The 21,539-nt window shown below is 46.1% G+C and overlaps 1 protein-coding gene across 3 annotated transcripts in view; it reads left to right on the top strand.

The window, feature by feature from the left end:
• BEND5 (BEN domain containing 5) overlaps nt 1-17,395 on the top strand; it is a 923,509-nt gene extending 906,114 nt beyond the window's left edge. For all 3 annotated transcript variants that reach the window (XM_032191937.1, XM_032191939.1, XM_032191938.1), the window contains 2 exons: nt 3,111-3,207; nt 14,919-17,395. In XM_032191937.1, the coding sequence (XP_032047828.1) occupies nt 3,111-3,207; nt 14,919-15,042 (221 nt within the window). In that variant the 3' untranslated portion in view covers nt 15,043-17,395. The remainder of the gene's footprint in view (nt 1-3,110; nt 3,208-14,918) is intronic.
• The last annotated feature ends 4,144 nt before the right edge of the window (nt 17,396-21,539 follow it).

The following is a 21,539-nucleotide window of genomic DNA, read 5'->3' on the forward strand; positions in this document are numbered from 1 at the left end:
TATTTAGCAAAGCAAAATGGAGTCTGGGTCTTCTGTGTATGTGAAATAAATGCAAATGTCATTGCTTTGGTTTGTTTTTCTCTGTCAGTTGTGCAGGCGCGTGCTGCCCGCACTGTCTGAGTGAGTCAGGCCATTTCTCGCCCAGGCTAGGCAGTCACAGGGAGAGGCTGTTATTGCTGTTTCTGTTTTTATGTATCAGGTGCCTGATTTCTGTGACAGAAACTGCTCATCCTTTGTGGAGGCGGCCGGCAGAGCGGTGGGGGTAGGATGGCTAGAGAGGCTAGTAATAGAACATGCACATTTTTTATCCCATGCTGCTTTGAATCTCTCTCCAGCAGCACTGACTGCGAGTTGTTCCCGTGTCGTGGCTTTGCAGTAGCCACATGTGGTGGCACAGGTTTGCGTGTGCAGTTTCACCCCAGGGTCTGTCTACTGGTGTGTCCATGCTCTGCAACATGCCTTTGCCTTTCCTCATAAACCTAGCAAACAGGAGGTCTGTGTGGGCTGCAGGACATGGTGAGAACTGAAGGAAATGGGGCTGGAGGGGCATTAGGGGCCCTTATATACTTCCTTTCCCTAACTTCATGCAAAGCCAGTTAGACCTAAGTCCTTCTTGTCTGCTATGGGTTTAACCTGTTCTTGAAGACCTTAACTCTGGAGATTTCAAGATGTGCTTAGGCAAGTTATGCCAGTAGTTAACTGTCCTTGTCATTAAAAAGCTTTCCCCAGGATCTAATTTCAGGCATAGAACTGGGTTCCTCCAGGTCAGGGCTGAAGCAGAGTTGTAAGGCACCATGGAGGGGCTCACGTAGCCACTTCCTGAGCTGCACCCACTCTCATCCCAGGGCTTCGTCCCCCAGGACAGCAGGTCAGGTGTTTCCCACCATGTGAACAAACGTGATGTAGGGAGACAGAGAAAAGGGCAGCAGGGCCAGTTCTGGCAGATGAGCCTTCTGAGAGTGGCACCGACAAAATGTCCTAGAGACTTGACTGAGTCCAATTACCACTTTGTGTCTTTAAAGTGCCGAGTAAATGAAAGAAACTACAAGATCAAGCCATGTTAGTCTTCTCAATCCCTTAAATGTTTGACAACCCTCTCCCCTTCTTTCTGGCTTTCTCAAACGACTTTGAACTCTTAACCTTTGCTGCTGCTTTGAGCTCACAGCTGCAGAAACCAAACTACCCCCAGCCATCCCCAAATTCCTGTAACAATCACAAAACACTTTCAAAGCGATGGTGCCCTCCCTGGAACCGATAAACTTGAAGCTGTCTCCAACTTTCTAAACTTTTGTGAGCGTACAGTTATCCTCATCTGTTGGTGCTGGCAGGCTGCTGCTCTCTGGGTGCTGCAGCAGCCGGTGCCGTTTCACACAACCCCTTGTCCCTGTCCATGCAGACAACAGCCATGAACACCAGTTGTTTAGGCTGTGCTGCGCCGCTGGGCAGAGGAATATAGATGCCCGCAGCACTCATGGTATTAGGATGGCAATTAATGTACCCAGGAAGACCCTGAAACAGAAGGGATGGATCCATATATCCATCCCCAGGTATGGCAATGGAAACTAGAGAAGTGGGACTGGATCACTGGGGAGAAAATCGGTGTCAGGAGTCATCCTCAACCTCTTTATCAGGGCTTGACTGCAGCACCAGCAGAGCTGGTGGCTGGCTAATAGTCTTTGGTTGCAGAGGTAGAACTAGAGACTGAGTCATGTCAGTTCGACCTCCCCTACAAATAAATAAATAAATGATAAAGAGATTTCACAGTGATGCCTGAACCTGATGTCTCATGCTCACTTGTTTTGATGTGTCTAATGTAAGTGGGCGGGTAATAAAAGCTTCATTTAGAAGCTAGCATCTTCACAGGCGCTGCTGGAAGCCCCTGGGATGCTGCACTTCTGGAATTTTCCTCTAATGGAAACATCAGCAGATAACTATTGATGAAACAGAACATGCATACATGCACACAAAACAACCCAGCAACGGTTTATTTCCTTGGACTGCTCAGTGTCTGATCCAGAGGCGTATTTAGATTCCCCAGGTTACGTACCCTCCTCAGCTTCTGCATCAACAACCCTGAAATAGCTGTTTGGGGCAGCATCAGGGTAAAAAAAAAAATGTCTGTGTAGGCATCAGTTAAAAATAAGCAATGGAGGGAGTCCTCAGCCCCCACAATACAGCTGTGGCATCCATTGCATTTCTTCCAGTTGCTCATCACCCTGTAGAGGATAAACGGGTGATACTCTGTAACGGGTAGGTCTAGCGCTGATGTTTCACATGCAGAGGAGGTTTGCCCCATAGATATATTGGCTAGCAAATTATTTTTCAATTCAAACATGAATTATTGAGCTTCTTTTTAGGCAAATGAGTCTTCAGGAGGTTCAGGTGCCTGCAAGGTCTCTGCAGCAGTTTTTATGGGTAGCATCAATGTGGTGTTGGGTTTGGGTTAGACAAAGCTGAAATCATGGCTAGTGAGGTGGGAAGAGCTCCCGGTGTTACTGCCGACCTCCTCAAGGTAATGTATAGCTCTCCAAGGCATCCTTCCATTTCAGTGCTAAAACACCATTTTAGGTCCTGAATGTACCACAACTAAAGTAGAGTGGATTCTCCTAGGACAGTGTGGGAGGTCTCTGCTCAAGGTGGAGGGCTACAGCTTTAATCCCAGTGTTGAATTTGTGTACTGGTCCATGGCTGGTTCATACCACGACATTGTTGACCTTGTTTCCTAGATACAAGCACAGAAATACTGCCTGTATCCAGACATTTTTAGATATTTATTTTCCCTGAACACTGAAATTGGAACGCTCCTTGGTCTTGTCTATTACCTCACGAATGCCACAGGGATCTGCAGCCAGGCACTGGGAGAAAGGGAGATTGCTTCCTCTTGTCTGTGGTTTTATATAGCATCTGCCTCTGAAAACAAGAAGCAAACAAGATGACCCTCACTTTATCTGCTTATGTAAGTCATTTTGCCTGAGGTCTGAGCACTGTGGGATGGCTAATGTAAAACTTGCTCATGCGTCAAATAGCAGTAATTTACCTCTAGACTCTGCTTTTTTATTATTATTATTTTTAATTATTTCCAGAAATGCTCCTTAATTAAAAACTTACAGATATGAAGCTTGGAAGGAATGTGGCTAGGACGTTCTTGGACTACTACAGACTGAACTCCTTGGTGGAAAGACCGCTAGCACCTACTCCTAAAACTCGGTAGGTCAAAAAGCAATTTCTCTTGCTTTAGTGGGGCTGCTTTTTTAATACCTTTCATGACTAAACTTCAGTGCTGCTGCATTATGGCTTTATAATAAGTGTGCCAGTCTAACTGTGCTTATTTTATTGAAATTCCATTTGGAAATAAAGCATTTATGATCAGGAAAGATACCTGGTTTATGCCTGAAAAAAATATTCAGGGGATTTTGGAGATATCAATATCTTTCCTGAATTCTGTCTGCTACACACCAATCTCACACCAGTATCTTTAATGGACTTACCCTTCATTTATCTCCCAACAGTGAGAGGAGAATCAGACTTGCTTTATTTTGAAAAGTTTTAATTCTGGAAGTGAAAACTTTTCAGTGTTTCAGGAAACTACTGGCAAGCCTGCACTGAAGGCAGTGCTCTTCACTTTGCCTTGGACCTGCTGCAGTGTTGGCAGCTGGATGGCAGTTTCCTTCTGCTGGTGTGACCAGGACCCTTTGCCTCAAGTTTCCCCCTCACCAGTCCTTAATCCAGCTTTACAGACAGTTTAGTGGCTGTTTGTCCAAAAGTAAGTCCTTTTTGGACCTGAAGTAAGGCTACCAGTGAGCGATGCACAAAGGTGTGAAGAAAGGGCTTGAAATGCACTGCCCTGCAGTGCTGCTGGTCTTCATTATGGTGTTCTTTCAGCATCTTACCTTGTGTAAGGAGCGGGGGTAAAACTACTAAAAGTGTTGGTTGAGAACTACCATTATTTGAACAGATAAAGCCTCATAAGAACATGGAGAAAGGAGCAAAGAACCAAAGCTCCTATTTCATGGGAAACACCATATTCAGAATTTGTCTCTGTTCTGAGAACAGAGCAGTTACACCTGCAGCATCAAGATTTCCAGCTAAATGCATTTGGATCAATTGGAATGTTTCCCTTGGATTTCAGCTCTTAACAGCATAGCCAGATATAATTTATACTTTACAATGGAAAATCCAGTTCCAAATTGAATTGTTCCTCTCCACCAAGGAATGCAGATGAGCCTTGAAATTCACTTTCTTCTTTTCTCTTCTTTTTTCCCCTTAAGAAAGTAGCTGTGGGAGCAGTTGCTTGTTTACAAAGGAATACTTTCCTACTGAAGATTTTCCATTGATGCCTAAGATGGATGTTACAAATATCAGCCCAGGCCATAAAGCAATTGCTGGAGTACCCTTCGTCAGCCTTTAAAAATCCTTTCGGTGCAGCCATTCTGGCAGTTCCTTATATATGTGGTCAGAGCCAGCCTGACTGCATTAGGTGTTTAAACACCCTACTTTGGGTCCATCTCCCTTTCTCTGTTCGTGATCTTGACACAACAGTTTAGGCTGGCTCAAGGAGGATTGTCAGCGCTGCAGTTCTGAATGCTCTTATCTGCAGAGACCTGCAGGGTTAGCAGAGAAAAGCATCCAGCATCTTCCTTTCCTCCGGAAATTGAATGTATCATTTCTTTCAGACTCCCAGGGGCCACAGCCTCCAAGGCTAAAAACCCATGACTATTACTGAACCTAATTACCACCTGACAGCAAAGTGCTTTTCTGTAGCATCATTCAGTTACCTCATCAAAAGGAATGTTTGTTTGCTTTCTTCATTTTAAATTAAAGAACCACTGACAGTGGTAACTGAAGCATTTTAATCTCATCAAATATCCATGTCCATCTCTATAGAGACAGCCACGCCAGCAGGGAAAGATACACATCTATAATCAGGTTGAACAGAGCAAATTTCTCTCCTTCCCCCACCAGAATCTAATGGGGTGAGGGATCTTTTGTTTGGGGAGTGCTACCTCACAGTAAAATCCTAAATACAGTAAATGTTCAGCCCAGAGCCAACAGATGTTTAAGGAATAGATCTTTAAAGATTCATGTTGTTAATTTCCTCATCGCTTTCAAATACTGGCGTTTCCCTGTAAGAGACAAATGCCTTCTATTTGTATCCTGGGTTTTGTCACCTGACATTTGATCAGAGCCTGTATATATATAAAATGTACATCAATGAAATGAAATTTTCCTTTGAAGCTATCATGTTAACTGCAAACCTGTCCAAAAGAAAATCTTGCAAACTGCTGGGGAAGAGGAGGGAGATGACTGTGGCTTTAAATATGTCTTGGCTGGGCAGTGGCACTAGGAAGGGATTGGAATATGGAAACTGATACTAAATATCTGTGTAATCAGGACTAATTATATGGTATGGTTATTAGCTTGAAACAGGACATGTTGTGCCCACAGATTATGAAAATATATTAAAACATTACCAGATTCCACATACTCATTGAAAGGAAGGAGCAGAGTTAATAAACGTGTAAGGGACAACTAATTGGCTGCTTTGTCCCAGCCTACTACAGGCAGAATGATTTCTGTTTGAGGGAATTAGTGCAGCCAAAATGTGTGATAACGATAGCCCTGGAAATAACAACAACCTGAAATGCTTCCAGAGCACATCTGACTGAAGGATCTTAAAGAGGGAAGTGTGTATGTTGGTGTCATCACAGAAGGAAACTCAGGCATAGAAAGCAAGAGATGGTCCTGAAAATTGCCGGAAATATTTCTAGTGCTCGGATTCAGGCACCTTTTCATAAAGTTTAGACCTCTCAGGCTCTCTGACAACAGCCATCGTGGAGCATAGAGAACACGGGCAGTTTATGCTGGCCACGGCCTGCCTTAGTGGTTTCTGCTCCCTCTGCAACCAAGGGAACATCTGGGTAAGCCTCAAGTCCCCAAGTAGCTCAGAGCCCTGAGGAGACTTCTGGGCTCTACGCTGACTCCGTAGAGAGCCAAACACCAAAATGAAATGCTTAAAGGGCATTTTATCACCAATTACTTCTCAGACAATCTTTTCTGTCTGTTCCACCCCCACCCTGCCCACAGCTATCCTGCCATGCGGCCTCCCTCCCACCACAGTCCATCCAGCCTCTCCCAGGACCCTTCTTGCTGAGTTTCCTCTAGCCTTCCCTCAGCTTCCGCAGGAGCCTGGTGGCCACATGGGTTTTCCCATGGCCTGCAAAACCCTGTGATCCTAAACGAATGCCCAGTTCAGGAAGATAAGGTCCGTTGTTATCAGCATGCTAAGCCACTATTTTCCTGAAGGTGATGTGTCTGCTGCAAGATCGGAAAGCATCGATGACTCAGCTAGGAAGGGCAGAAAGGTTAGAATATTTTCATGTGTGAGCTAATGAATTAAAAGCCTTGCTGAAACTGCTTAATGTTTTCTAGAGTGATAAGCCTTCAGAGAGGCTCAGGAAAGTCCACCCAGCGCACAAAGACATCTCCCCAAGGTTGGGTTAAGTGGGCACAGAGCAGGAGAGCACAATGCCGACAGGGGCTGCCAGGTGGCAATGAAAGTCCATGCCCTTCCTCTCCTCTTGTTATAATGTTTTCTTTATGCTGCTCAGTAGCCAGCAAATTCTGCTCCCTCTGCACTCACTGGGAAGCATCTGACTGGGCCTCCCTTTGATGCCATCAGTGGCACAGGCAGCTCTTTCTCTTGCTGAGTCTGTCCTGCACACACCTCTCTACTTGTGCCCAGGTAAAGGTTAACATTGCTTGGTTTGGAAGCAAAAAAACGTCCTCCACTGTAGTCTGGTAAAAGACAAAAAAAAATTGTATGAGATAAAGAAAAAGCAGAGTACAGCTGCTAAAGTAGGAAAACAGAAATTTTGCAATGCAAAAATTTGCAAATGCAAGTCACCTTGCACACTGCCTGAAGCCTTTGCCCACACCAGCATCGCTCTGTTCTTTCACTCCTGGCTCATTGACTGTGCAGCAGAGCCGTGCTCCAGCGCAGCGTCAGCAGAGTTCCTCTTGCCTTTCTAACCAACTTTTTTTTTTTTCTTTTCTTTTCCCTTAGAGCTGCCAGCTCCATATTTCTGGTTTTCTGGGCAACTGGAGTCCAAATTATAGAAACACTGAGTGCTTACAGCTCTGACTGAGGTTATGGGAGCTGGGCTTTGAACAGACATCATGTCAGTACCCTGAAAAACCTCACCTTGCCAGCAGAATATTCTGCAACTCATTTCTGCACTGGGTTTTCCTTTAGGGGTGTAGGAAAAGAAATTCCTTCCTACATGGGAAACTTTCAATTGCTGCACTGATACACGTGTAAGAAAAGTTCAGGAGAAGATGAATAATTCTAAGAGCAGGCATTTGATGGCATGCAGCAAATAATGCCTGGGGCAGCGCACTGAACAAAAAAAGGACAGAACAAAATATTGACCGGCCCTTCATTAATTGCTGCCTGTCCGTCGTGCCCTGAATGAAGCAGCAGTCTTGTTGAGGAAAAAGTAGGCTGTGATGAGGTAATTAAAGACTGTATCAGAAGGCATATCCACCAGGAGGTTGAATTAAAATTGCTCTGACAGCCTTTATTCTGGCAATTCCTCCTCTTGCTGCTTGACTTTGCAGCTTTAATGATGATGTATGAGTTCACAGCTGCGTACCCACCTGGATAGAGAGGCCCACGGGGCTGCCCTGTCATCCTCAGAGGTGATGGGAACCATCATCTGCACCACGTCGGGTGGAGATGGGGAACATCTTCCCATGGACAGGCACAGTCTGACAAGGAGGTGCTTCTGCTGGGATAACTCAGTCTTTCATGTTTTCAGCCCCGTCTGACACAAAGGAGATGTTTCCAGGGGTTGTGTGGTCTTGCAGGCTCAGGCTGATGCCATCCCAGGGATTTTCTGCTTTGTGGCACATGCTGCATGGGGTTCCTTCTGTCCCACTGGGTCTGGGATGTTCTTCTCAGTCCCCCCCTTGCTGTCTTTCAGAAAAAAAAAAAAATCCTCTCTATGCTTTAAAGACATGCCTTCAGGATTTTTGAGGTTTTACTTGCATCTGTCGGTGCTTTCTTTGACCTGGCCACGTCTGAGATGAGATCTGGGAGTGAAGCCACCTGCCTGCTTTATGTAGATGGCTGCTTCTTGTCATTCTCTAGGGACTCTGTTCACTGTCATCCCCAGCTCATTTCCTCCAAACTTAAACTGCTATCTTGTCATCTTTTCCCCCAACATTTTGAGTGAGAAAGCAGTCTTATAAATATATTGGGAAAAAAAAAAAAAAAAAGTGGAGATCCTAGCAAGAATTACGAGTTTTGTCAGGGTAATAGTGATCTAGAACAAATTTGATCTCTGTGCAACTGAGATCCACAATACTCCTGAGCTTCCAGGGCACAGTAGTGTTGCAATTCTGTGGAAGTGGGAAAAAAGAAAATCAGGCACCTTTTCCTTTTGCTTCTCTCATACTGAAGATGTGGCTGGCCATCTTTGAGGCGTTCATCTCTTGGGCTCAGGTGACAGGGCATGGGCATGTGTTAGTATAGGAAAGTAGGCTTCCCAGCCCTGTTAGTAAGCAGGGATGAATGAAACGTCTGTGTGGGACACCCAGACTACATGTGCTCCGACACATGGGTAAGGAGGCAGCTCAGCCTTCAGCTGCACGTTTCAGCCACTACTGCTGAGAGCAAGTTTGGTGTCTCCTATTTTATTTTATTTTATTTTATTTTATTTTATTTTATTTTATTTTATTTTATTTTATTTTATTTTATTTTATTTTATTTTATTTTATTTTATTTTATTTCAAAATAAAACTGACTTGGGTCTTCAAAGAGAAGTTCCCCAGAGCAATCCTGAAGACATTAGCAGGTCTGGCCATTTCTCTTGCCCACGGAGGATGCACACAGGCTCTTCACCTCCCCGGGCTACTTGTATCAGCACTTCACCCTACTACAGCCTGAGGGTGTACGCTATTGGCAGCACCTCTTGAATTGTGCAGGCACAGCAAAGTAAATGGTTTATTACCCTTCCTCCAGTGCTGTTCCAGAGGAAGATCAGCAAAACCACTTATAATTTGTAAAGAAAGGAGGAAATGAAGTGAGGGTAGGAAAAAAGTCAGCTGAAAAACCCTCCATCACCAGCCTGGCTCCAAGGGAGGACTGCAACCTGTCTTGGGGATTTTACCAGTTCATGGTCAATGGGTGCCCTATAGCACTGTCCCTTTTGTATGGAGAAGTAGACAAGTGGCACCAGACTGAATTTAAGAGCCTTCCCTGTGTCACTGTCAGGGCTGTTTGGGCCTGCAATGATGCATGATCCTACCAGCTAGCACAGAAACGCTGCCAAAGCCTGCAGACTGTCTTACCTGGCTCCCTTCGTGTTCAAACAGTGCAAATCTCATATGAGTGTCTAAAAAAAGCCCTGCTTTTTTATCCTCCCACGTTGGCTGGTGCACCTTTACAAGGAAAAAAAAAAAAAAGAAGCAAACCAAAAAAAAAAAAAAAAAAAAAGCAAATAAAACTGCTGAGGAGTCAAACAATTTCAATCTGATTTCCAGGGCTGTAAATGGCATTAGTAACGGGAACACTACTATGGTTTAAAGGCAAATTATATGTTTTGCCTCAAAAATTAATTTTTGTTTTTTCCCCCTTCTCTATTGGTAATTATAATCTGTCAGCTCACTCCCACGCACGTCTGCATGTTTTATGCAACTCTTGATACTTGTGGCTGTCATTACAGAAAGCCTTTCAGGTTTTAAACTGTGACACATTTGCGTGGGTTCAATGAAAAGGATCCGTTTGCAGAGTTTGGGGAGATCTGCAGCGCTTGGCCGGCTTCCAGCAGAGGGCTCACCAAAACACCCCATTACAACAATTACCTTGTCAAGCACTTAGGGACCGGAGCACTGGCTGGAAGGATTTCACCCTGGATTTAAGCACAGGCAGTCTAAAGCACATGCAAACAGCCAAATACACTTCGGGCTTGGTTATGCTTTCAAACCATCCCTGAACAAAGGATGTGTAAAAACACACGCCTTCAAGACTGGCCTGGGGAGCCAGCATGCTTGCCCAGCAGGGGAAAATAATCTGCATTACTGCATGAGGTAGACTGGGTCCATGTTAACAATCCCTTTCAAAATGAAGGTGCTGTCAGCTTGTTTAATTCAATTTTCTCTACCTTAATTTACTTTTGGAAATGAGCTAAATGAATGAATTGAATTATGGCTACTTTAACTCTGGAGGAGCATATCCACATAGGAGCTTACTGTGGTTTCACTAATCAGCTTTACGTTTACACCCTAAATGTATTTGGATTAGCTCTCCTGGGTATCCTCATGTAGATATGCCTAGACGCACCCACCTGCTTTTCTCTTTCTTCCTTGGGCTTGCAGCTCTGAGGAAGCCAGGGCTCAGTAAGCAGATTTACAGCATGTGTGTTATTTCAAGCCTCACCCCTGTGTGGACTCTCCCTGTTTCCAAAGAGCGGGGCAGTGCACTCCACTTCAAAAGCACGGAGAGCTGCTACGTGTTGGATGGGTTGACTTGGGTAATGTCTGGTGTACATAGCATATTAATTCCAATGTCATATGTCTGATTTGATCTCAAAGGACGGTCATTTTCTGCTAGCATCTCATCAGGTGAATGCAATGCATTATTCTCCTTAGAATATAGAAGGACTGGGGACAAGATGAAACCTCTTCTCATCCTCTTTACAGCTTTCTGCTCCAGGGTCAGTAAAGATACACAACTATGGCTGGGTCCGAGCCATGTGCGGTGCTTCTAATTGTGACTACTTCTCCTTCCCCTGTGTGAAAATGTGGTCCCAGTTACAGGCGAATCATTCCTGCTTCCACACAGTGTCCTTGAGAGGAAGGTGTGCCTCGCTGTGGTGAGCTGGGGAGGGAGGGCAGGAACAGAGGGATGGAGGACAAGTAGCAGGATCCCCTCAGTGGCACGGGGAGAGACACCTGCAAACTCTCCTGAGGAGCAGGCTCAAATACGACGCCTTCTCTATAAGCAGCGTGGAGCAATCCTTGCATTCAGAAAAGTATGGACCCAGTGAGACTGCCAGGTAGCTTTGGGATTCCCCATGCACCAAGCCAGTGGGCTCTGCATGGCCCAGAAATCATAATCTGCTGTATGGGTGGCCATCTGGCAAACATGTATCTGTGCTTGCTTTCTGGAAATAGGCACTGGTGATTGCTCAAAGAAAAAAAAAAAATCAAGCCTGCGGTAATGGCTGAGGATTTCTGACCTTTGCTCTAACATTGTAAATTTGTTTTTATAGCTTCTAATTGGCCTTGCTTTGGAGCACGCACATTATCTAACTGCCAGGGTACTGGCTGTCATTATCTGCTGGGCCATTTGATTTGTGTTTTTTACGTTTGAAACTTGTCAGACAATCCCAGAAAATACTGCGCTCTCCTTGCAGTGTCAAATACCGGCCCGGTTAATTGTGCATCCCTGAGAGCGAAGCGTTTGAAGTAATCAGGCATTGATTGTTTAGCTGAGATGGCTGCCCATCTGCAACGGAACCGCCGCTCCTCCGGATGGAGGGGAACGTGTAAAAATTAGATCAGCAGATACATGACAGCAACCAGATTTCTTGGTTTCAGGGATCAGAGGTTAGCCATTTCCCAGCCCTGATGATTCATTTTTGATCCCACTCACGTGGCTCAAATAACCTCGTTTTCTCCTCCCTTTGCAGTTTAAGCACAGTCTTCTTCTGTTTTGGCCCCCTTTAATATGCTAGCTGCTAAGTCCCTAATTAAAATCTGTCGTTCCCCACCTCAACATGCTTTACCAGGTTGGAACTAAAGTCAAGAAACGTGTGTGTGAAAGAGCTCAAAATGCCAGAAGGGCACAAGTGTGCTTGGGGGCTGTGAGAGTCCTCACCTGCTCCAGGGCAGCGGCTTCGTAAACCTCAGCTCATCTAAAACATCAGCCTGGTTTGTCAGCCTGCTGATTCATTGTAAAACCTATAAGGTTTAAGTATTCCTAGCAATTAAAAATGCTGATAAAATTGTTTTAGAGGTGAACATGGGAAGTGTATTTGGTGTAAACATTTTTGGGGCTTGACTTGATGGGCTGAGGAGCTAAAGCAAGCAACATCCCCATTTTGCAGAATGTGGAGAAGAAGAAAAAAAAAAAAAAAAGCATCAGTGGAAACACCAACATGCTAGGCCTCAATATGAGCTATGCTTCTGCTGTATTTAGAGAGAAGCAATTTTGCTGTTGAAATCAGAGGTTGGCATTTTTTCCCATGGGTTCTGTAACTCAAAATTATGTTGAGATCAAGCACGTAGTGGGTTTTTTTTTTTAGCAGTAAAGGTGAATGTATTCAGATTATTCAAGTGGTGATTTTTTGGATGTACAATTAGTTGACTGTGAGATGTGGTATAAATTTGGTATTGTAATTGCTATGCCTCTGAGATTTCAATTTGCAAAACAGTTTGCATGGCTGCAAGATTAACTGTTGTATGTGCGATGAGCTCGCAGCAGAGCTGCGATCTGATCATGACTGTCTGTCAATTGGCTGTGCATCCAAAAATCACTGCCACGAGAACCTGGTGTGAACAGGGTGCTTGACACTCAGGATGCTTCCATTCAGTGAATGCTTGGATGTCTGCTAAAAAAGGACAGTGTCTAAAAATCCCACCTGTAAGTGCCGCTGGTTAACTAAGGTTTGCTTTTTTGGTGTTACCTGGATGATGAAAAAGGAGGTATACGACCCATTTTTCTCCTCTTTGCATGTTTTTATGTTGCTTCTTCTCTTGCAGAGAAGAGACGGGTTGGGTTGCCTTTCTGGGAAGGAGGTTCAGCAGTGATGCTCTCGTGCTCTGGCCAAGTGGGCGCAGGGAAATCAGTGCCTCTGTAGGGGTGAGCCCTGCCCAGACGGTGCTTCTCCTCCATGGGGCACGGGCAGGCTGTCAGCAGTGACAGGGGCAGCCCCAGGGCAGGGGATGGGCTGACAGACGTGCCTCCCTATGTTCTGCAGGATTCTCTGTTTGGTCCACAGCTGCTGCCGCTTTTGGGTCTCCAGCATCATCTAGGAATCTGTCAATGTAATTATACACAGCACCAGAGAAAACGCTTGTTCTCACTTCTCTGTGCCTCTCAGGTCTCCCTCCCAGGGTCCTAATTTATTTATTTTTGTCTCAGTGTTTATCTCTTCAAAATACCACTGTGCCGTAGGTTGGTGATCAAGCTGTGGAGATGCAGCGGATGCTGAACTGGTGGCAGCTGTGACAGCAGGGGGGAGGGGAGGGCTGGTGGAGCAAAGCCCCCTTAGCCTTGTGCCCCATCGGTCCCTATATTATTACAATTCTTTTCAAATGCATTTTTAAACCTCTTACTGCAGATAAAAGCAGAAGCACAGACAAACACATCTGCATGGGGGGAAGGCAGGCGGCAATATGTCGCAGTGGCAGGAAGGTTCAGAGGCGCCCAGTTCCTCGAGTGATTTGGGGTGGAGAGATCGGGGAACCTGGTTTCCATCATAGCTCTCTTCACTGAAGCGTTTCTGCTTCCGTGCGGGTTTGTACAACACCGAGCACCAGCCGGGTTTGGGGCTCCAGCTGCTGCGGCAGGCTCAGATTAGGAGGTTAGGAGGGAGTCTCTCCTCCGAGTTAGGAGGGATGTCTCCTCTCCACTTGCCTCCTGCCATAGCAGCAGGGGTGAATGAACAAAACCAGCAGCATTGGGGGCCGCTGGCTGGGCCAGGAGCTGCTTCTTGGCTCCTGCGCCCAGCTCAGAGGCACCTTTGCAGCTCCGGTGTGACCTGACAGTGCTGCAAGGCAAAGGGCCTTAGCAGTTAGATGGACAGACAGACAGACAGACAGGCTGAGGCTGCCCACTTGTCTGTGCCTGTCATTGCTGTGAAACACAACTGGCAGGAGCCGGAGGGTGGCGAGAGAGCTGGGATGTGATACGGAGGATTTTAATTAAGGCCTTTAAGCAACGAGGCTATGTAAGTAAACAGAATAGAAATGCTACAGAATTAATGGATAATAAAGGCTAGAGATTTCCTTAGAGTAGCAAACATCCAGTGTGCACGCTGTAAACACACCCCAGCAGCACTTTGTCTGGGAAACCCGCAGTGATTGTTTCAGGAGCCAAGGCTGCACGGAGAAGGTGTCTGCTGCCCCAGACAAGCTGCGGGAAGCCACGGAGCTGTGCTGAGCTCAGTCCTCAGCCCCAGAACTCCTGGGGCAGTGCTGCAAAAGTATTTTGTATTTCGTGTAACTCTGCCCCTCAGAGGTCAGCAGTTAACCCCCAGTGCTCTGCTCGGACAGCAGCCCACCAGGGGCTGGAAGTGCCAGGCCCCAGACAACAGCGATGGCTGCAGATTTCAATTACCTTAAGATATTAGGATTTAATGGGCATGGTGAAACAGCCAGGCTCTTTGAGTACACTGGTTTGGATGGGTGCTCCCCAGCCACGTGGCAGGAGTCTGGGGACGTCAGGGGCTGTGAGCTGCCCTGGCAGTGGGGGCAGCGCAGAGGCAAGCACACCTGGGAACCCAGCTGTCCTGTTAATGGTATCTGCCCCAGGAGGAAGTGTTCACACTGATACAAGGGGTGTTACTTGGGGGAAATTATGTGAAATGTTTCAGGAGTGTGGGGGCTGCAGTGAGCTGTAGGAGCTTTAGCCTAAAGGGAAGCAGTGGGGCCCATCTCTTGGAGAGCTCAGAGCTGGTGCAAAGCCCTTGAAGTCTCCTGGAAGGACTAACCCTGCTCTGGCCAAAGGGACGTGGGCCCAGCTGGTCTTTAACCACCTCCAATTTCTCTTGAGTTGCCAAAGCCTTGTTGCAGACATGCTTCCCTGTGAGATTTACACATGGCAGCTCCTCGGAGCTCAGCCCATGTGCGGCTAAACTGCCGCGGGAGCAGCACAGCGTCTCACAACATCTCTCTTTCTCTTCCTTTGGCAGGAAAGAAAAGGAGCCACTTTTTAAAGGCGCTACTCCGCAGGGTCAAGGGACTGGCCAAGTCGGCAGCAAGCTGGAGAAGAGGAACCAGACACATCCAAAGGACCAGTCTCTCCCCACACAATGAGAGGGGAGAAGAAGAAAGAGAGGAGAAGAGGGCTGGTCTGTGGGGCAAGGAGGAGGAGTGTGGCTGGGGCTGGAACTGCTGATGTTTCTCTTTTTTTTTTCCCCAGATAAGTATTTCTAAGATAACAAATAGTCCAAGGGGGAAAGAGGGAGAGGGAAATTAGCTAGAAATTTTACCATTGATTCTTTTTTATTTATAGATGGTAAATCAATTTCAGACTTTTTTTTTTCCCCTCATCTCTGGGAAAATAAAGAGTGACCCGATAGATTTAGAGAAATCATTTGCAGTGGCTGAAAAGCTATTTGTTACAATGAGAAAGCCTCCCCTTCCTCCACCAGCCTCTCCTGCTCTCTTTAAAGGGGTAATCCATACGATGAGCAAATGAGGGAGTCCTGGCTCCCCTGCTGCCCCGTGTGATGTCTCCTCTTTTACTGTCAGGCTCAGACGCTTTTATGCCAATTGCATGCAGTAGCCCAGTTAGCTTGCATTAAGAGAGCCTGATAAATAGCTTCTGGGAGTCAGGCAGGCGCTCCTCGATGTGCCGTTTATCATCCGCTGCATGGCTAGGTTTTTTGCTCTTCTATCAGATCATTTGAGGGAAGTGGTCATATGAGAAATGTTCCTGATGTCACCTGTCAGGCTGCAGGCATGAAACTCACTGCAAGACCTGTCTGACAGGCAGAAGCCATGGTCCTCCAGCAATAACTGGTCGGGGTCTAGAAGGACTGGACTTCCCAAAAGATTTATGACTGAGACGGTGTCAGCTAGGGGTAGTGCTGAAAGGGATGAACCAATGATGTTGTGCTGCTGTTGTAAATCTCAGGTGGAACGTCACAATCATCCCATTGCATGGACAGCAAGTGCTATGTCTGCTTGAAGCCACTGTCATCGGGCAGCCTTGTCTCCTGTCTTGTGTGACTTACTGGAAACATTTGTCAATGATGTGGATTTGAAGTGCAATGCCAGTGGTTCTCAGACTGGAGAGTAAAAGAGGGTGTCTGGGAGGGGGGTTGGAAGTACCTCTCAGGATTGAGAAGGGACGGTGGACTTAGTGATGGTTTGGAGAAGAGAAGATGCTGAGACCCAGTGGCTAGGAAGGGAAAAGATGAGCCAGGCTGGGGTTGGAGAGGGATGCGTGAAAGACCGAATGAGCTCTCCTTTGTGTGGGATGCTTTGGGGTGCTTTTGTGTGGGGTGGCCTTGAAGAAGTAGCAGCCCCAGACATTCCTTTCTCTAGTGAAAGACCAAGGTTGGTTACTCCTCTTCTCTTTCCCAGGACTTGAGCTTTATTATTGAGGAGCAGAGGCAGACTCAGCCAGGCCCTCACCTTGCAGATATTACAAAGAGCTACCTGAGAGCAGCCTGGGTTGCATACATGCAGCCAGGAAGCCAGTAGGCCCTCAGATGTGCTCATCTGTCTTTGAATCCTGTGTCTGTACCATTGTCACGATGGATGGAAGGGAGTTCAGCATAAGGCCCTTGTCGGTCCTTTCCATATAAGTGAAAACAAAGCAAGCAGGGTTAAGGCTGATGTCTACCTTCTGTGTCTCAGGACCTCACACCTACTTCTGTAGCCCTATCGCACCCCCAGACAGCCCTCCTGGGAGCCACTGGCACATGATTTCCATCCAATTAGCATAACTGCAGTCAGAAGGAGTGAGCAGGTATCATTCAGGACAAAATATTAGGCTTTGCATGCCTGTGAAAAAGGGCAAGCTACTCAGGATCTGACAAAACTTGAGCTGATTGTGTCTGTGCATTTGCCAGCTGTTTGCTGGGCTTTTGTTAGTTAAGTTTCTCTCTGATAAGGAGAATTTGGCTGAAAACAAGCAAGAGATATCTCACAGAAAGGAGAATGATTTTAAACACCAAACAAACCTGATATTGTCAGTCTTTCAAGGTGAGGGGGTTAACCTGTGAGCATTTTAGGGAGAATAAAATGCCCTCATGTGATGAATTCCAAGGCATCCAAAAGGCACTGTGCTGGCTTTCTGTCTCCAAGAGGAGAGTAATGAATAGCAGTGACAGTGCAATAATTAAAATGACCTCTTGGAGATATGGATTAGAAGGTATGCAGAGGGGGGATAAGTTCTCCTTTGAATTAATCTAGTGTTAATTTATGACTATTGTTGGGTTTTATAGGTTTTGAGGGGAAGACTTTCAAAGTTGGTTTACTGGGGGAGAAATGTTCCTTTTGTGCATGCATTGGGAAAACATTTGCAGAATTCTTTATTATTTATTTTTGAATGGTTCTATATACACATGCATATATATAACGAGAGAATTTCAGGTATTTGCTTAGCAACAAAAGGATTTACTCTAGAATTATGAATAAAGTAATTAAAGCAGCTGTGGAATGTGTGTGTTATTTCACATCCATTTTTTCTTCCCCAATAGTCCCCAGAGTCACTTTGAAACCAAGAAGAGGACAAGCTGATTCTGGGAAGCCCTTGGGCAGCCCTGCTATCAGGTGTCAGAGATTCCTGCCATCTGACTTGTCAGCCTTTTAAGTTCAGATTTAATAACGGGATTTTCCTGAAATCGGTCTCTGCTTCTTAATTGTCTCCTGTCACCCATATCTACTCCAGAGCATGCAATTTTCAACTTTCAGTAGAGACCTAATGCAGAATCCTCATCTCTACTGGAGATGCTTCCCTTCTGCTGAGATATCCCAAGCTTCTAGTCAGATAGAAGGGACAGATTGGAGACAGTTACCCATATGGGAAATGATGACATCCCATTTGTCAACTCCCATGTTGGTAACCTTCTTCCCATCCTCTCCACCTGCCTAGCAATACCATAACATCCAAACATAAGGTTATCTGCCAAGAGCATCTGCCTTGCTCGTCAGTCGGGCAGCATGCCCATTCTGGAGCCCACCCTCCCCATCCTTGTTCCAGCACGTTGTGTTCAAAGTCTTTGCTCTCGCGTTTCACTCCTGTCTCAGTTTGTCTCCCACACCGTCTGGTCCGCTAGCAGCCTCAGCTGCCCAACCCATCTTTGCACCTCGACATCCCTCCTGCGTCCCCTCTGAACCCTACAAAGTGAATCTATAGGATTTTCTCCAGAGACTCACCCCTGCTTTTGTGGTTCACCAGTAAAGCATGCTTCTTGAAAGCCCTTCCTGACCAGCTGAGGACAGGAGCCTTCACTGTTGGCTCACATGATGAGGGCTTGCACATCCGTGGGGCAGAGCGTGTGATGTGCACACACCGTTTTACAAATGCTTGGGGACGATCATGGGAGGTGAAAGTATGAAGCATTCAGTGCCCAGTCTCTAGTTCAGTCTCCCCCATGTGAACACTGAGGTCCTTATCCACCATCCGAGCAGACAGATCCCACTTCAGAGCCTTCTTCTGGACTTCCAGCTGGCGTTGTTGGAGCCTCGTCTTCCCAGATAAGCAGATCTGTGTATCAGACATAAGTAATGCACGTTGTACGCTCAACAAGTAATTCTTTCCTAGTCTCTCATGTCAAGTTCAAGGTAAGGCAATATCAGGGATTTTGAAAGTTTCAGATACCAATACATGGCCAAAATTGGGTGTCTGACTTGTCAGAAATGAATTTACTTTCCAGAACAAATGCGTGTGTTTATCTGAGCCCACGTGGTGGGCTCTTCTTGTGGGGAGACCAGAGCCCCGTTGCACTGCCTTGCCTCTCCTGCTCTCTGCCTGGGGAGTTGGAGGGCCCTCCCTTGGAGGAGGAACAATGAGTCTACTTTTCTTTGCACAGGACTGGGGCATGAATATTAAAGTACTGAAATTAACTTGTTTTCTGTGCATTCTGCTCTCCTGACAAGAAAATCCTGCTACAAACCCCCACACAGGCAGTCTAACTGCATTGAATTGGACCCTCGCTGTGAGGGGATTATATATTCTGATTGGGGCTGCGTTTGCAATTATTTTCTCTGCCACACCAAAGACCTTTACTGCAGAGCTGCAAACCAGTTATAGGAACATGAAATGCTTTGACTTCTTCACTAGGGAAACATTAATCCAATCACAGGTTATGTCCATTACAGACTATGGCAATATTGTATACAGGAATTCCCGGGAGAAGGTTCTACAAAAATTGGAATCTCTCTATAACCATGTTATGAGATTTACTGGTGTGGATAAAATGGGCAGAGTTAAAATTACCAGGCTGGCTATCTCTAAAAGACAGGTGAAGTCTGCTGGCTATCATTGCTTCATAATATTACAAATGGAAAAGCCCTGAAGTAATTGAATAACACATCTGCAGAAAAAACCTTGTGAACTGCTATAACCTGAAGATAGACTGCAAGGAAACAATGTATGTACAGCACCTGGTTAAAAGGAAAAAGATGCTTTCCTTACCTGGTGCAGGAAGATATCATAAATGTAGATACAGACTCTCTCTCTGGCTCCTGTATTATATGTTTGTGTGCTTTATAAATGTGTGTGTGTGTGTGTGTCTATCTCCTTTTCACATAAACTAAGTTAAACCAGTTTCCTCTGCAGCCTGAAGCACAGTGCTGGATGGTAATGATTCATAAGCAGAGCTCACTGTGCCTCCTTTTGTACTGGAGGCTGCTAAAAACATTTGGCATGGCTGGTAAAGGAGCTGATTTTTGTCCCCTTAAAGCCTCTCTGTCCTCACACAGAAAGAGATTTCAAAGAACTTTGCAGGAGTTGATTAAGGTTTTTCCCTGTGCTTTAGTACCGGTATGCAGTGGGCCGTAGCGCCAGGTTAACAGCAGAGAGCAACTTCACGGGGTCTCTGCAAGGCCGGGGCTACACGGTGCTGTGTAAGTGTGAACCTTTCAGAGGGCGAGGATGGCCCACAGCCTGCTGACTTGCTCAGTACCTCTGTGTAAACACAACTGGGCCATCTTCAGGCATGGAAGAGCCTGGAAGGCTTCCTGCAGCCACAGGCTGCCATCCCAGCAGAGGGGACCATCATCTCGGCTCTTCCCTGGAGGTAAGGGTGTTGTGGCCTGCATGTTTGTGGTATGTGAGAGGAGATTTCAGCTCAGACACGAAACATCCTTCTGCTACATCCTCCCCTGGTTCCACCTGGGCCTGCAGGAGCTCCTCTCATCACTCATGTTCTGCCCCATCTGGTGCTCCAAGCAGAGATCCAAGGGCATCCGATGGGAGCTGCACCGCAGCAGTACGGCAGCCAGGGGTTGTCAGAGCTGGTTAATTCAGGGAACTGGGATTTATTCCATATTTCCTGCGCCTCTCCATGGCAGACTAACACACTCAGAAGGAAGATAACGCTTTAGAGAGAGCAAATCTGGAGGGGTTTGAATCCTCCTGTGATGGGAGCACAAGGGAGGCTGAGCTCATGGGCACTGATCAGTGATGTACTTTAAAAAGATTCGAAATCATGGCCTCTTTTTTCATAAAATTGTTCATTAAAGAAGTTATTTATCATTAAAAACATTTGTTAAATATTAAAAAATATGTTAAAATGTTGCTTTTCCAGTAAGGATTGAACTTTACTCTCTGGAAATAGTGGAAATAGAAACCACCCAGCTCTAACTTAAGCAGCAGCATCAAGCGCCTGGGTGTATGAAGGAAGATTTTCTTACCAGCCAGTGTTTGGAAGATCAATAAAGAGCTACAGCAACTTTTGCCACTGGGGAAGAAGTCTTTCTCACAGTCAGAAGGGAGCCAATATCCTCCTGTGATCCCCCACTGCATGCACAAAATTATACTGAGGGTAAGGAGTCCCCTGTTCATTTTGCACATTTAGCGCTGTTACACTGGGTGCCTTCAGCCAAAGCAGCCTGAACAAATGCTGGGGATCTGTACACATTTCCCTTTGGTGCTAGGTGAAGGCAGGCAATTTTTTGGTTTCACTCCCTGGCTGTACCATGAAGACTACTGGGGATTTTTCTGCAGCATTTACGCCCCATTTCAAGGAAGAATGAAGGAATTTCTAGAGGTGTCTTTTTTTTTTTTTTTTAAGGTCCTTTGTTACCCACGTTATGGGATGCAGTTGGGAGATGCCACCTTACTGAGCTGGGCTGCAGTAAATGTAGAGGCTGCTAGCTCTTGTTTGCTTTGCTGAATGCAGAGTGTGGTCCTTGGTGGGGAAGTTATTTTCTGGCAAATCCATGTTGTACTCAGCGCTTTCATTTCTTCCTCCCCTGAGGCAGATTCCTTTCCCTCTTGGTTGGTCACAGCTCTGTCACACTCCCAAGGAGTCTGAGCAGCTGATCCTGAGTCACAAAGTAGAAAATACACAGTGTGTCTGGGCAGGCTTGATGAAGAAGTAGGAGGAAGAGGAGAGAAAGAAGGTGGAGAAGCACGACTTAACTTTAGCTCAGGAAGATGCTCAGAACAGAGGGATGCTGTTAGCACTGGAGCAGCCCTTGGAGAGCTTGCAGCTCAACACTGAGGGTAGGGTGAAACCTTCCAGGTCAAGAATGGCTTTGCTTTTCTTCTAAATGAAGCCAGGACATCACCCCGCAAATCTTAAGTGATCTTCAAATCTTGAATGCTCAGCCCTTCCATGGATGTAATGCTG

This window comes from Aythya fuligula, chromosome 8 (assembly GCF_009819795.1).
Source record: "Aythya fuligula isolate bAytFul2 chromosome 8, bAytFul2.pri, whole genome shotgun sequence".
In the NCBI taxonomy this organism is placed as follows: domain Eukaryota; kingdom Metazoa; phylum Chordata; class Aves; order Anseriformes; family Anatidae; genus Aythya; species Aythya fuligula.